The sequence below is a fragment of the Cherax quadricarinatus genome, chromosome 17, assembly GCF_038502225.1.
Source record: "Cherax quadricarinatus isolate ZL_2023a chromosome 17, ASM3850222v1, whole genome shotgun sequence".
NCBI classification, from domain to species: domain Eukaryota; kingdom Metazoa; phylum Arthropoda; class Malacostraca; order Decapoda; family Parastacidae; genus Cherax; species Cherax quadricarinatus.
Window position 1 is genome coordinate 18,204,416 of NC_091308.1, and position 15,896 is coordinate 18,220,311.

General features: G+C 40.3%; 1 protein-coding gene across 7 annotated transcripts in view; it reads right to left on the reverse strand.

The window, feature by feature from the left end:
* The window catches only part of Pka-R1 (protein kinase, cAMP-dependent, regulatory subunit type 1), a 356,477-nt gene that overhangs the window by 31,378 nt on the left and 309,203 nt on the right, over positions 1-15,896 (reverse strand). For 6 of the 7 annotated variants that reach the window (XM_053773397.2, XM_053773400.2, XM_070085816.1 and 3 more), the window contains one exon: positions 6,810-7,013. The exons of the other annotated variant lie outside the window; for it this stretch is intronic. In XM_053773397.2, the coding sequence (XP_053629372.1) occupies positions 6,810-7,013 (204 nt within the window). The remainder of the gene's footprint in view (positions 1-6,809; positions 7,014-15,896) is intronic. 7 annotated transcript variants of the gene reach the window in all.

The window sequence follows — 15,896 nt, forward strand, 5'->3', positions numbered from 1 at the left end:
CTGAATCCCTTCATAAATGTTACTTTGCTCACACTCCAACAGCACGTCAAGTATTAAAAACCATTTGTCTCCATTCACTCCTATCAAACACGCTCACGCATGCCTGCTGGAAGTCCAAGCCCCTCGCACACAAAACCTCCTTTACCCCCTCCCTCCAACCCTTCCTAGGCCGACCCCTACCCCGCCTTCCTTCCACTACAGACTGATACACTCTTGAAGTTATTCTGTTTCGCTCCATTCTCTCTACATGTCCGAACCACCTCAACAACCCTTCCTCAGCCCTCTGGACAACAGTTTTGGTAATCCCGCACCTCCTCCTAACTTCCAAACTACGCATTCTCTGCATTATATTCACACCACACATTGCCCTCAGACATGACATCTCCACTGCCTCCAGCCTTCTCCTCGCTGCAACATTCATCACCCATGCTTCACACCCATATAAGAGCGTTGGTAAAACTATACTCTCATACATTCCCCTCTTTGCCTCCAAGGACAAAGTTCTTTGTCTCCACAGACTCCTAAGTGCACCACTCACTCTTTTCCCCTCATCAATTCTATGATTCACCTCATCTTTCATAGACCCATCCGCTGACACGTCCACTCCCAAATATCTGAATACGTTCACCTCCTCCATACTCTCTCCCTCCAATCTGATATTCAATCTTTCATCACCTAATCTTTTTGTTATCCTCATAACCTTAATTTTCTTCTTTTGCACACCCTACCAAATTCATCCACCAATCTCTGCAACTTCTCTTCAGAATCTCCCAAGAGCACAGTGTCATCAGCAAAGAGCAGCTGTGACAACTCCCACTTTGTGTGTGATTCTTTATATTTTAACTCCACGCCTCTTGCCAAGACCCTCGCATTTACTTCTCTTACAACCCCATCTATAAATATATTAAACAACCACGGTGACATCACACATCCTTGTCTAAGGCCTACTTTTACTGGGAAAAAATTTCCCTCTTTCCTACATACTCTAACTTGAGCCTCACTATCCTCGTAAAAACTCTTCACTGCTTTCAGTAACCTACCTCCTACACCATACACCTGCAACATCTGCCACATTGCCCCCCTATCCACCCTGTCATACGCCTTTTCCAAATCCATAAATGCCACAAAGACCTCTTTAGCCTTATCTAAATACTGTTCACTTATATGTTTCACTGTAAACACCTGGTCCACACACCCCCTACCTTTCCTAAAGCCTCCTTGTTCATCTGCTATCCTATTCTCCGTCTTACTCTTAATTCTTTCAATTATAACTCTACCATACACTTTACCAGGTACACTCAACAGACTTATCCCCCTATAATTTTTGCACTCTCTTTTATCCCCTTTGCCTTTATACAAAGGAACTATGCATGCTCTCTGCCAATCCCTAGGTACCTTACCCTCTTCCATACATTTATTAAATAATTGCACCAACCACTCCAAAACTATATCCCCACCTGCTTTTAACATTTCTATCTTTATCCCATCAATCCCGGCTGCCTTACCCCCTTTCATTTTACCTACTGCCTCACGAACTTCCCCCACACTCACAACTGGCTCTTCCTCACTCCTACAAGATGTTGTTCCTCCTTGTCCTATACACGAAATCACAGCTTCCCTATCTTCATCAACATTTAACAATTCCTCAAAATATTCCCTCTCATCTTCCCAATACCTCTAACTCTCCATTTAATAACTCTCCTCTCCTATTTTTAACTGACAAATCCATTTGTTCTCTAGGCTTTCTTAACTTGTTAATCTCACTCCAAAACTTTTTCTTATTTTCAACAAAATTTGTTGATAACATCTCACCCACTCTCTCATTTGCTCTCTTTTTACATTGCTTCACCACTCTCTTAACCTCTCTCTTTTTCTCCATATACTCTTCCCTCCTTGCATCACTTCTACTTTGTAAAAACTTCTCATATGCTAACTTTTTCTCCCTTATTACTCTCTTCACATCATCATTCCACCAATCGCTCCTCTTCCCTCCCGCACCCACTTTCCTGTAACCACAAACTTCTGCTGAACACTCTAACACTACATTTTTAAACCTACCCCATACCTCTTCGACCCCATTGCCTATGCTCTCATTAGCCCATCTATCCTCCAATAGCTGTTTATATCTTACCCTAACTGCCTCCTCTTTTAGTTTATAAACCTTCACCTCTCTCTTCCCTGGTGCTTCTATTCTCCTTGTATCCCATCTACCTTTTACTCTCAGTGTAGCTACAACTAGAAAGTGATCTGATATATCTGTGGCCCCTCTATAAACATGTACATCCTGAAGTCTACTCAACAGTCTTTTATCTACCAATACATAATCCAACAAACTACTGTCATTTCGCCCTACATCATATCTTGTATACTTATTTATCCTCTTTTTCTTAAAATATGTATTACCTATAACTAAACCCTTTTCTATACAAAGTTCAAGCAATAATACATATGTACTAATATTATTATTATTATTATTACAATAATACGTATGTACTAATATTAATATTATTATTAAACTATAATATAATAATCGTGTCCACTCATTACTTACCTTAAAATATCTGTAGTCTTAATGTAGAGTGAGAGGTGAGTAAACAAGATTAAATGAATGAACGAGAGAGAGAATGAGAGTGTAGAAGGTTGGTGAGTTATGTAAACAAACGTTGTTGTTGTTGTTGTTACCAGGCCGGACACGAATGGGTGTTGTTCACTCTGTCAAGCCGGCCAGAAAAACATCTCATTATTATATTATTATTAACAAACTGGCCGATTCCCACCAAGGCAGGGTGGCCTGAAAAAGAAAAACTTTCACCATCATTCACTCCATCACTGTCTTGCCAGAAGGGTGCTTTACACTACAGTTTTTAAACTGCAACATTAACACCGCTCCTTCAGAGTGCAGGCACTGTACTTCCCATCTCCAGGACTCAAGTCCGGCCTGCCGGTTTCCCTGAATCCCTTCATAAATGTTACTTTGCTCACACTCCAACAGCACGTCAAGTATTAAAAACCTTTTGTCCCCAGTCACTCCTATCAAACACGCTCACGCATGCCTGCTGGAAGTCCAAGCCCCTCCAACCTTTCCTAGGCCGACCCCTACCCCGCCTTCCTTCCACTACAGACTGATACACTCTTGAAGTCATTCTGTTTCGCTCCATTCTCTCTACATGTCCGAACCACCTCAACAACCCTTTCTCAGCCCTCTGGACAACAGTTTTGGTAATCCCGCACCTCCTCCTAACTTCCAAACTACGAATTCTCTGCATTATATTCACACCACACATTGCCCTCAGACATGACATCTCCACTGTCTCCAGCCTTTTCCTCGCTGCAACATTCATCACCCATGCTTCACACCCATATAAGAGCATTGGTAAAACTATACTCTCATACATTCCCCTCTTTGCCTCCAAGGACAAAGTTCTTTGTCTCCACAGACTCCTAAGTGCACCGCTCACCATTTTCCCCTCATCAATTCTATGATTCACCTCATCTTTCATAGACCCATCCGCTGACACGTCCACTCCCAAATATCTGAATACATTCACCTCCTCCATACTCTCTCCCTCCAATCTGATATCCAATCTTTCATAAAAAACGTAAAATAAAGAAATGAGAGTTTGTGGAAATTGCCGATGTTGTTGCCACCTGGTCATTTTGGGTCAACTTCTCGGCTCTGTATCTCGGGAAGTACTGATCAGAAATTTTTTTTTGTTTTTTGTTTTGTTTTATTACCTTCACAAAAATGTACTCTTTAATTCTATAAGAATTTTTTTTTTTTTTTCAAAATTTCTGGGACACTGAGGTACCCCTTGAGATTTTGGCCTTGGACCCTGAGAGGGATATTAGTATATAAAAAAAATTTTTTATATGTTATGTAACATGTTTCTTATACAATTTTGAAGAAAATATAATAGATGGATTAATGAAAATGTCTATGTTAACGTAAAATAAGACATTTAATGTGTCCAAGAGTGATTATTATTAGTACATTACGTAATGTTTTCCCTCCACCTGGCAACCACACCTCCATAGCATATAAACAGCATGTTTATATGCTATGAAACATGTTTCTTATATAATTTTGAAGAAAATATCATAGATGGCTTAATGAAAATGTCTATATTGACGTAAAATTAGACATTTAATGTGCCCAAGAGTGATTATTATTACATAATAGAGAGATGTGCTCATGAAGAATGTAAACAAACTGGGTGGTGCGCGCCGTATTTGAAAGACCACTTGCCGTATAGAAAGTTTTGGTCATAATTTGAGATCGCCACATTAGCGGAACGCCATAAGGCGAAATGCCAAAAAGTGGGGCCCTACTGTATAAAAAAAAGGAAAAGGTTACAAATAGACTAAAAAAAATAAAATGCTCTCATTTTATAACAGATGGAAGAGCATAAGACAAAACCACATACACCATTTATCTTTCCCATCTTTGTGAAGAAATTTTGAAGAACAAATGCATTTGAATCCACTCCTAGTTGTCCACAATGAAAAATGAATGACTAAGACATTCACACAGCTGCTCCACGGAAACAATGACTGGGACAGCAAGTACCCTTAATGAGGATGTGTTCTAATTCACTGACCCTAATATGACTGGGCAATGGAGGGGGAGGGGGGCTGCTTTAAACAAAATTTACCAGTAGGGAAACTACACTATTGTTTCTCAAAAGTAGGACTGGTGGTAAAGATAAAACTTAAAACAGCATACTTAACCTCCAGTAGCAGCAGCTTACTGATGATCAGTAAAGGGAAATAACATTATGGCAATGAAGAGGTTTGACAGCATTACAACAATTAAATTCAGCTTATTTATTGATAATTACCTACATTTCATTAAAAACCCAATACAGCTTTTTTTTTTATTTGACATGTAAAACAGTCTGAACGTCATTCAATATTAAAAATTTCAGGATCAGAAATCTTTCAGAAAAAAATCTAATTATGAGATACCTTATTAAAATTAAAATATTTTGATAATCTGGATCAATCTTTATTTTGGAGATTATTTTAAATTTAAAATATAAAAAACAAAAGAATATTGTAATTGTAACTGAGAACTGCTCTTATCTGGTAAATGAAAAAATTTCAGGCATTTTTTTTTTTTCAACAAGTCGGCTGTCTCCCACAGAGGCAGGGTGACCCAAAAAGAAAGAAAATCCCCAAAAAGAAAATACTTCATCATCAATCAACACTTTCACCTCACTCACACATAATAACTGTTTTTGCAGAGGTGCTCAGAACAAAACAGTTTAGAAGCATATACGTATAAAGATACACAACATATCCCTCCAAACTGCTAATATCCCGAACCCCTCCTTTAGAGTGCAGGCATTGTACTTCCCATTTCCAGGATTCAAGTCCGGCTATATAAAAATAACTGGTTTCCCTGAATCCCTTCACTAAATATTACCCTGCTCACACTCCAACAGATCGTCAGGTCCCAAATACCATTCGTCTCCATTCACTCCTATCGAACACGCTCATGCACGCCTGCTGGTAGTCCAAGCCCCTCGCCCACAAAACCTTCCTTATCCCTTCCTTCCAACCTTTCCGAGGACGACCCCTACCCCGCCTTCCTTCTCCTACAGATTTAAATGCTCTCCATGTCATTCTACTTTGATCCATTCCCTCTAAATGACCAAACCACCTCAACAACCCCTCTTCAGCCCTCTGACTAATACTTTTATTACTCCACACCTTCTCCTAATTTCCACACTCCGAATTTTCTGCATAATATTTACACCACACATTGCCTTTAGATAGGACATCTCCATTGCCTCCAACCGCCTCCTCGCTGCTGCATTCACAACCCGAGCTTCACACCCATATAAGAGTGTTGGTACTACTATACTTTCATACATTCCCTTCTTTGCCTCCATAGATAACGTTTTTTGACTCCACATATACCTCAACGCACCACTCACCTTTTTTCCCTCATCAATTCTATGATTAACCTCATCCTTCATAAATCCATCCGCCGACACATCAACTCCCAAGTATCTGAAAACATTCACTTCTCCCATACTCCTCCTCCCCAATTTGATATCCAATTTTTCTTTATCTAAATCATTTGATACCCTCATCACCTTACTCTTTTCTATGTTCACTTTCAACTTTCTACCTTTACACACACACACCCAAACTCATCCACTAACCTTTGCAATTTTTCTTTAGAATCTCCCATAAGCACAGTATCATCAGCAAAAAGTAACTGTGTCAATTTCCATTTTGTATTTGATTCCCCATAATTTAATCCCACCCCTCTCCCGAACACCCTAGCATTTACTTCTTTTACAACCCCATCTATAAATATATTAACCATGGTGACATTACACATCCCTGTCTAAGACCTACTTTTACCGGGAAATAGTCTCCCTCTCTTCTACACACCCTAACCTGAGCCTCACTATCCTCATAAAAACTCTTTACATCATTTAGTAACTTACCACCTTTTCCATATACTTGCAACATTTGCGACATTGCTCCCCTATCCTCTCTATCATATGCCTTTTCTAAATCCATAAATGCAATAAAAACTTCCCTACTTTTATCTAAATATGTAAACACTTGATCTACACATCCCCTACCCACTCTGAAACCTCCTTGCTCATCCGCAATCCTACATTCTGTCTTACCTCTAATTCTTTCAATAATAACCCTACTTTAAATAAATACATTTTCTGAATACTAAAGAAAACTGTATACATGAAGTTGTGTATACAGTATATCATGGCAACATTTTACCACCTGCCTCAATTATTTAAAAACATATCAAAGAAAAAGTTGGCATTTACCAAAATAATCTGAAGTACCAAGCCTGCCAACTTCCACAGGTTCATCGTCAGGGGTGCGAGCCTGCATGACAACTGCAGTGCCCTCCACGATGATATAGAAATCATCACCAGCTTCTCCCTGCCTAACAACTGTAGAGCCTGACTCGAAGGACACGGGCTCAAGTGCGTCAGCCACCACTAAGCGCTCCCATTTGTCCAATGATTCTGAAGGAAAAATATTTTTATGCAATAAATTTTTTGTACCTGTACTATAATAAAATCTGCTGAGCATTCTGCAAGTTTAAACATGGATTTAATACACAAATAACCCACACATAGGAGAGAGAAAAGCTAATGAACCAACACTAGGAATGAAAACATTTAAAAGCAGATCATCTTACATTACCTTACTTACTTTTATCGCTTACAGTGACATGGGAAGTGTAAAATGAACTCGGCGAAAAATAGGCAAGCCACGACTAATCAGCCTCCTGCCAGTAGGTATCAGAAAAATTGAAAGAACAACCATGGAAGTTTTCACAAGGAAACTGGATTACTACCCTGCAGAGTGCCTGATAAACCAGGCTGTGACAGTATGTCAGCCAATGGACCACCAAAAGCCACAGCCTGGTTGCCCAGGCAATCAACAAACACACAAAAAAAGGATAAACAATAAAAACTACTAGTATGAATAAAACAATTAAATACTATTATGCCAAGTTTAAATAATCCACTTTAGTTAAAATCCCATTAAATTTCTTACATTAAAAGATTCTCCTAAAAGTTTCCCCCAATCTCAACAGGCAACCTAGTAATTATTAAGTCCATGATAAGAGAGGAAAGACCCAAGCTGTGGGCTAGGAGTAAAAATACATTCCAGTCAACCTTATGCCACAAGAACTGACTATTGGCAAGAAGTGTGTGCTTGATCTTCAAATAACAGATTAGTCTCAAAAGTAATAATTCCTATTGAAGGATGGCCAAACAATCTACATCCTGCGGAACCCTACATAACTTGCTTCTCATCTGTTGAGTTTACTGGATCACTACCTATTACAGGTAGTAGGCTGGAAGACAGCAATCACCAAGGAGGTACAACCGTCCTGTCATATGGATGAGAAACAGAAACTTAACTGTTCTACATAATGGTAGGATTGCTGGTGTCTGTTCTTTCTAACTCAAATACACAAGAAAACAGGTACATCATGCAACTTCTACTTACATTTAGGTCACACTAAACATTCATAAACACCTATATGTATACATACCTAGGCATATGTATACACACCTTCACATCTAGGCTAGAATATTGCTGCACACTAACAACACCTTTCAAGGCAGGTGAAATTGCTGACCTGGAGAACATACAGAGAAACTTCATGGCACGCAAAACTGTGATAAAACACCTCAATTGCTGGGAACGTTTGAAGTTCCTCAACCTGTACTCCCTAGAATGCAGGCGAGAGAGATACATGATTATATACACTTGGAAAATCCTAAAGGGATTAGTACCAAACTTGCACACAAAAATCACTCCCTATGAAAGCAAATGACTCGGTAAATGATGCAACATCCCCCCCAATGAAAAGCAGGGGTGCCCCTAGCAAGATAAGAGACAACACAGTAAGTGTCAGGGACCCAAGACTGTTCAACTGCCTCCCAGCATACATAAGGGGGATTATAAATAGATCCCTGGCTGTCTTCAAGCAGGCACTGGACAGGCACCTACGTCAGTACCTGACCAGCTGGGCTGTGGTTTGTACATTAGATTCCGTGTGGCCAGCAGTAACAGCCTGGTTGATCAGGCCCTGATCCACCATGAGGCCTGGTCACAGACAGGGCCACAGGGGCGTTGACCCCCAGAACTCTCTCCAGGTATACACCCTTCTGAGTTTTCTTCTATTTTCTTAATAGTTTTTGTTCTTATTTCCTTTCATCTCCAAGGGTAAGAATCTTTCCTCCGTAATCCATGCGTTGCAAAAAGCGACTAGAATGACATAAGAACATAAGAAAGGAGGAACACTGCAGCAGGCCTACAAGTCTATGCGAAACAGCTCCAATTCTCCCCACCGGCTTAAGCCAATGCCTTGACCTAGTGAGGTCAGACACGTCACTAAAGGGAGGAGCACTGCGTCCGACCTAGTAGCTAGTCAGGTCCATTTCACACCCACCCACACCCACTCGCAAGAACATAAGAAAGAAGGAACACTGCAACAGGCCTACTGACCTATGCAAAACAGGTCCTTCCCCCCCCCCCCCGGATTAACTCAATGACCCACCTAGTCAGGTCACTTCCACTTAAGGAAGGAGCATGGCATCAGACCTAGTAGCACAAGCTAGTCAGGTCCAACTCGCACCCACCCACACCCACTCATGTATTTATCTAACTTATTTTTAAAACTACACAATGTTTTAGCCTCTATAACTGTACTGGGGAGTTTGTTCCACTCATCCACAACTCTATTACCAAACCAGTGCTTTCCTATATCCTTCCTGAATCTGAACTTTTCCAACTCGAAACCATTGCTGAGAGTCCTGTCTTGACCGGAAATTTTCAGCACGCTATTAACAACCCCTTTATTTATTCCTGTTTTCCATTCATATACCTCGATCATATCCCCCCTAATTCTACACCTTTCGAGAGAGTGCAGATTCAGGGCCCTCAGTCTGTCCTCATAGAGAAGATTTCTGATATATGGGATCAACTCTGTCATCCTCCTCTGTACGTTTTCCGGTGCATTTATATCCATTCTGTCATACGGTAACCAGAACTATGCAGCATAATCTAAATGAGGCCTAACCAAGGATATATAAAGTTGAAGAACAACCTGAGGACTTCTGTTATTTATACTTCTAGATATGAAACCAAGGATTCTGTTAGCTTTATTGCAAACACTAATGCAATGTTGTCTTGGTTTTAGATTACTGCTAACTAGAACTCCTAAATCCTTTTCGCAATTCAAAGTTTATTCTCTATAAAGATTACAATGTTGAATTTACAGAATTTGGTTGTTGTGTGGTTTACATGTAGTTAAATAATGATTACAGAGTGTACCACTAGAACGCCTAGCATGGCTAGGCATTTTGGGCAGACTTAGTTTAATTCTTTAGTTTAAAATATTACAAATTATGAGGTAAGTTGGTATTATGGCTAAGTGACTAAATACTAGTTTGTGAGTTTAGCAATGTGAATGCTTTTGTTTTGGTACAGTACATAGTTTCAGTATTGGAGTATCATAAGATTCATTATTTTAAGATTGAGATTAATATTTCTGTTTATGGTCAAATGGGTGAGTGAGTGTAAGTGTGAACCACCAGGTGGTATTCGTGTAGTTAGTTGATGGGGTTTATCAGGGAGATAAGATGTTTTCTAATGGTAGTTTTGAAGGTGATGAATGTGTCTGCAGTTCTAGAGTTCTCAGGTAGGATGTTCCAGATTTTAGGGCCTTTGACATACATTGAATTTTTGTAAAGGTTTAGTCGGACATGGGGAATGTCATAGAGATGTTTGTGTCTGGTGTTATGCCTGTGGGTTCTGTCACAACTATCAAGAAAGCATTTTAGGTCAAGGTTGATATTGGAGTTTAAGGTCCTGTAGATGTAGATTGCACAGTAGTAAGTGTGGATGTACTGAACAGGGAGTAAGTTTAGATCTATGAAGAGTGGGGGGGTGTCTTGCCAGGGATGGGATTTAGTGATTATTCTTACTGCAGCTTTTTGTTGGGTTATTATTGGCTTTAGGTGTGTTACTGCAGTTGATCCCCAAGCACAAATAGCATAGGTGAGGTATGGATAAATAAGTGAGTGGTATAGTGTGAGAAGGGCACTTTGCGGCACGTAGTATCGTATCTTGCAGAGGATCCCAACTGTTTTGGATACTTTTTTGGTTATGTGTTGGATATGGGTGCTGAAATTCAGGTTGTCAAGGTATAGGCCTAGGAATTTGCCCTCATTATGTCTGGTAATTAGAGTGTTGTTGATCTTAATGTTAGTTTGTGCATCTCCTGCTCTGCTACCAAACATAATATAGTAGGTTTTGTCAGTGTTAAGCGTAAGTTTATTGGCTGTCATCCAAGTCGATATTTTGATCAGCTCCTCGTTAACAATGGTGTTGAGAGTGGCAAGATTAGGGTGAGAGATGACATAAGTCGTGTCGTCAGCAAAGAGAATGGGTTTCAGGTGTTGGGATACATTTGGAAGATCATTGATGTATATGAGGAAGAGCAGGGGACCAAGGACACTTCCCTGCGGAACTCCAGTATCAAGTGGCCGTGTTGTTGATGCTGTGTCTTTAATAGTAACATACTGATACCTATTAGTAAGGTAAGATTTGAAATAAGCAAGCGCATGGCCTCTTATACCGTAATGGTCAAGTTTGTGGAGTAGGATGTCGTGGTCTACTGTGTCAAAAGCTTTTCTTAGGTCAATAAAAATTCCTAGTGGATATTCCTTATTTTCCAATGCTGTGTAAAGCAGATCTAGCATTTTTATGATTGCATCATTAGTGCTTTTATTTTTCCTAAATCCAAATTGGCAGGGGTTGAGTATGTTTTGTGCTGTTATAAATGAATACAGTCTCCTGTGCACGAGTTTCTCAAAGATTTTGGATAGCAATGGTAAGTTTGATATTGGCCTATAGTTGTTTAAGTCTGTAGGGTCACCACCTTTATGTATTGGTGTAACCCTTGCCATCTTGAGTAGTTTCAGGAAGGTGCTAGTTTCTAGTGACTTGTTAAAAAGTAATGAAATAGCATGCGAAAGGATATGGGCCGTTCGCTTGTACAGTAATGGTGGGACATTAGACAGATTCCCTGAGTTGTTTTTAAGTGACTTTATAATCTCGGTGACTTCCGAGGGCTCAGTTGGTGCAAGATAGAAGGAATTTGGGAAATTCCCATCTAGGTAGTCCCCGGCATGGGCATTAGTATGTGGGATTTTATTGGCGAGATTAGATCCTATGGTTGAGAAGAAGTCGTTTATCTTGTTAGCTGTGTCAGTGGGATGTAGTGAATCAGTAGTATTAAGATCTACATTATTTAGTTTATATGTGGCATGGTTATTTTCCTGTCCAACATTTAGAATTTTGCATTTGTCTATATTAAACTGCATTTGCCACTTCTCCAACCATTGCATCAGTCTATTCAAATCATACTGGAGTGCTCTAGTGTTCTCATTAGAATGAATTGGATGGCCTAATTTGGTGTCATCAGCAAATTTGCTTATTCTTTCTTCTTTCAACACACCGGCCGTATCCCACCGAGGTGGGGTGGCCCAAAAGGAAAAACGAAAGTTTCTCCTTTTACATTTAGTAATATATACAGGAGAAGAGGTTACTAGCCCCTTGCTCCCGGCATTTTAGTTGCCTCTTACAACACGCATGGCTTACGGAGGAAGAATTCTGTTCCACTTCCCCATGGAGATAAGAGGAAATAAACAAGAATAAGAACTAGAAAGAAAATAGAAGAAAACCCAGAGGGGTGTGTATATATGTGCTTGTACATGTATGTGTAGTGTGACCTAAGTGTAAGTAGAAGTAGCAAGACGTACCTGAAATCTTGCATGTTCATGAGACAGAAAAAAGGACACCAGCAATCCTACCATCATGTAAAACAATTACAGGCTTTCGTTTTACACTCACTTGGCAGGACGGTAGTACTTCCCTGGGCGGTTGCTGTCTACCAACCTACTACCTAGGCAAATTTGCTTATGTCACTATTTATTCCCTCATCTATGTAGTTTATGTAAATTGTGAACAACGGGCCCAACACTGACCCTTGCGGAACACCGCTTGTGATGTGCAAGAAGCTAGTAACCACCACCACCTCCTCCTGTGTGAGGAAATTACCTCCAACAGGGGGTGCAAAGGGGTTATGACTCCCTTTTTCCCCACAGCTCTTGAGATATGGGGAAATTGTATATCACTCTCATACAGTATCAACAAGTCGTCATACCAGCCTGGACATTTTGATATTAAACAATCCTCCTCCTATTATTGTTGCTTAAACAAATAACTGTTCCCAGTACACAGCAGCCAACTCTTATGCTTCACTGAAATCAAGGCTTTGACAATGAAAGGACAAGTGCTGCAGAGGTGTATCTGTTCTCTGCAACACAATTTTTACCTTTGATAAGTTCCAAGAGTTTTTCAATTTCCTTAGCTTGGTGCTTGCCTGATTGACCAGGTTTTTGCTGCTAGTGGCCTGCTGACCCACATATCCATCATAACCTGGTTGATCTGGCACCTGGTGAAAATGCTTGTCCAGTTTCCTCTTGAAGACTTTTATGCCCCTCCCAAGAAGCTCATTTGTAGTAATCCTTTCCTTAAACTACTTGTAAAAGAAACTGCTCAAGAAGAAGTTTCTCACCTAACTGGTAGTGATAATTTATCACAAGTTATACACAGTGATGGATCTAAGCAGGAGTCTAATGGAAGGGCTCCATCTGCTCTTGTTGCCACCTCCCTAGTTAAGAATAGCAACAACTTTGTTGAGTTAGGCATAAGAATTAACTGGGAGTCTACAATGCAAACTGAATTGTTTGCCATCCTAATTAGGCTAAGGCTAACGTATGACACTGATTCTATGTCGTCACTGAAAAATGACAAACATGCTCATTGGCGAAGCCAGATAAGAGATACTCAAAAATCCTGGAAAAAGGAATTAATGTACAATTGTCATGGATCCCATCACAACTGGATTATTCCTTCATGATAAAGTTGATATATTAGCAAAGAAAAGCCCCCTGAAGAATAATGTAGAATATAATTTTGACGTATCTGTGTCTAGCAACAGGAATAATATTAGGAGAGACAGAAATAATGAAACAATGTTATAGGAATGCAATTAGAAGCCTGAGTAGATCTATAACCCACTTTGGTAACATGAATGTCAGTAAGTACATTGGACCTGCGGACATCGCAGTCATCAGATTTCGTAATATTCGGTAATCCTAACATTTTTTCGTCAAAATATTGGCTCAGTGATCGTCATTTACCTCGGTAATAGTCGTTCGTCTCGAACACGTACGAGCAGCCCTGAGTGTTCCAACACACCATCCCACACCATTCACAGTCAGTCCGCTATTGTTTACCAGCGAGTGACCGTCACCCCACACATTCATACGATACATTTCATAATATTCCATTCTTTTTTGTGCTTGCAACTGCTAAATAAGCCACCATGGGCCCAAAGAAAGCTTCTAGTGCCAGCCCTTTGGTAAAGGTGAGAAACACTCTAGAATTCAAGAAAGACATCATTGCAAAATATGAAAGTGGAGTACGTGTGGCAGAGCTTGCCAAGTTGTATAAGAAACCCCATACAACCATTGCTTCCATCCTGACCAAGAAAAAGGAAATCAAGGAAGCTGTTGTTGCGAAAGGTGCAAATATGCTCACAAAACAGAGATCGCAAATACTCGAAGATGTGGAGACTGTTGTTGGTGTGGATCAACGAAAAACAGTTAGCAGGAGATAGTGTTATGCAGTCGATAATTTGTGAAAAGGCAAGGCACTTGCATGATGATCTCGTAAAGAAAATGCCTGAAACTTGTGCTGATGTTAGTGAATTTAAGGCCAGCAAAGGCTGGTTTAAAAGATTTAAGAAGCATAGTGGCATACATAGTGTAATAAGGCATGGCAAGGCTGCAAGTTCTGGCAAATATGCATCTGAAAAATATGTTCAAGAATTCAAGGGGTACATAGAGGCTGAACAATTCAAACTCCAACAAGTGTTCAATTGTGACAAAACAGGCCTCGTTTGGAAGAAAATGCCAAAGAGGACTTACATCACGCAGGAGGAAAAGGCACTCCCAGGACACAAACCTATGAAAGACAGGCTAACTCTCATGTTCTGTAGTAATGCTAGTAGGGATTTCAAAGTGAAGCCTTTATTGGTGTATCACTCTGAAAATCCCAGAGTATTCAAGAAAAACAGTGTCATCAAGAGTAAATTGTGTGTGATGTGGAAGACAAACAGTAAGGCATGGGTCACGAAGGAAATTTTCCTTGATTGGTTCAATGAAGTGTTTGGCCCGAGTGTGAAGAAATACCTCATGGAAAATAAATTGAAACTCAAGTGCCTCCTGGTACTGGACAATGCTCCTGCTCATCCTCCAGACTTGGATGAGCAAATTGTGGAGGAGTTTCGTTTCATCACAGTGAAGTTCTTGCCCCCCTAATACCACTCCTATCCTCCAGCCCACAGACCAGCAGGTCATTTCAAACTTCAAAAAACTCTACACCAAAGCAATGTTTCAAAGGTGCTTTGACATAACCTCAGACACTGAAATGACCCAAAGAGAGTTCTGGAAAGATCACTTCAGTATCCTCCATTGCATAAACCTTATAGGCATGGCTTGCGAGGAAGTGACTTCCAGGACTTTGAACTCTGCTTGGAGAAAATTGTGGCCAGAATGTGTTGAAGAGAGGGATTTTGAAGGGTTTGGGGCTGACCCTGACGAGCCTATGGCAGTTGTGGAAAGTATTGTGGCATTGAGGAATTCCATGGGGTTGGAGGTGAGTGGCAAGGATGTGGAAGAGTTGGTGGAGGACCACAGGGAAGAGCTAACCACTGAAGAGCTGCAAGGCCTTCATCTGCAACAGCAACAGACCACAGCTCAGGAAATTGCTTCAGAGGAGGAAGAGAGATGGAAGAAGGTGCCTTCTTCAAAGATTAAGGACATTTGTGTAAAGTGGAGTGAGGTGCAAACATTTATGGATGAACATCACCCTGACAAAGCTGTTGCAGGCTGTGTTGGCAACACGTACAATGACAATGTTGTGTCCCATTTTAGGGAAATTTTAAAGAAATGCCAGAAACAAAGCTCTCTGGAACAATTTTTTTGAGTGACAGGGGTCCAGTGACTCAAGCTGGCCCTAGTGGCATTAAAAAACAAAGAGAAGAAGTAACCCCAGAAAAGGACTTGGTACCTGAAGTCTTTATGGAAGGGGATTCCCCTTCCAAACAATAGTAACTCCTCCATTCTCTCCCCTCCTATCTTCCATACATCAACAAGTCTTCAATAAAGGTAAATTGTTTATTCTTCATGTCTCATTATTTTCTGTGTAGGTAAATGTATATTTCATGTAAAAAAAATTTTTTTTTTTTAATA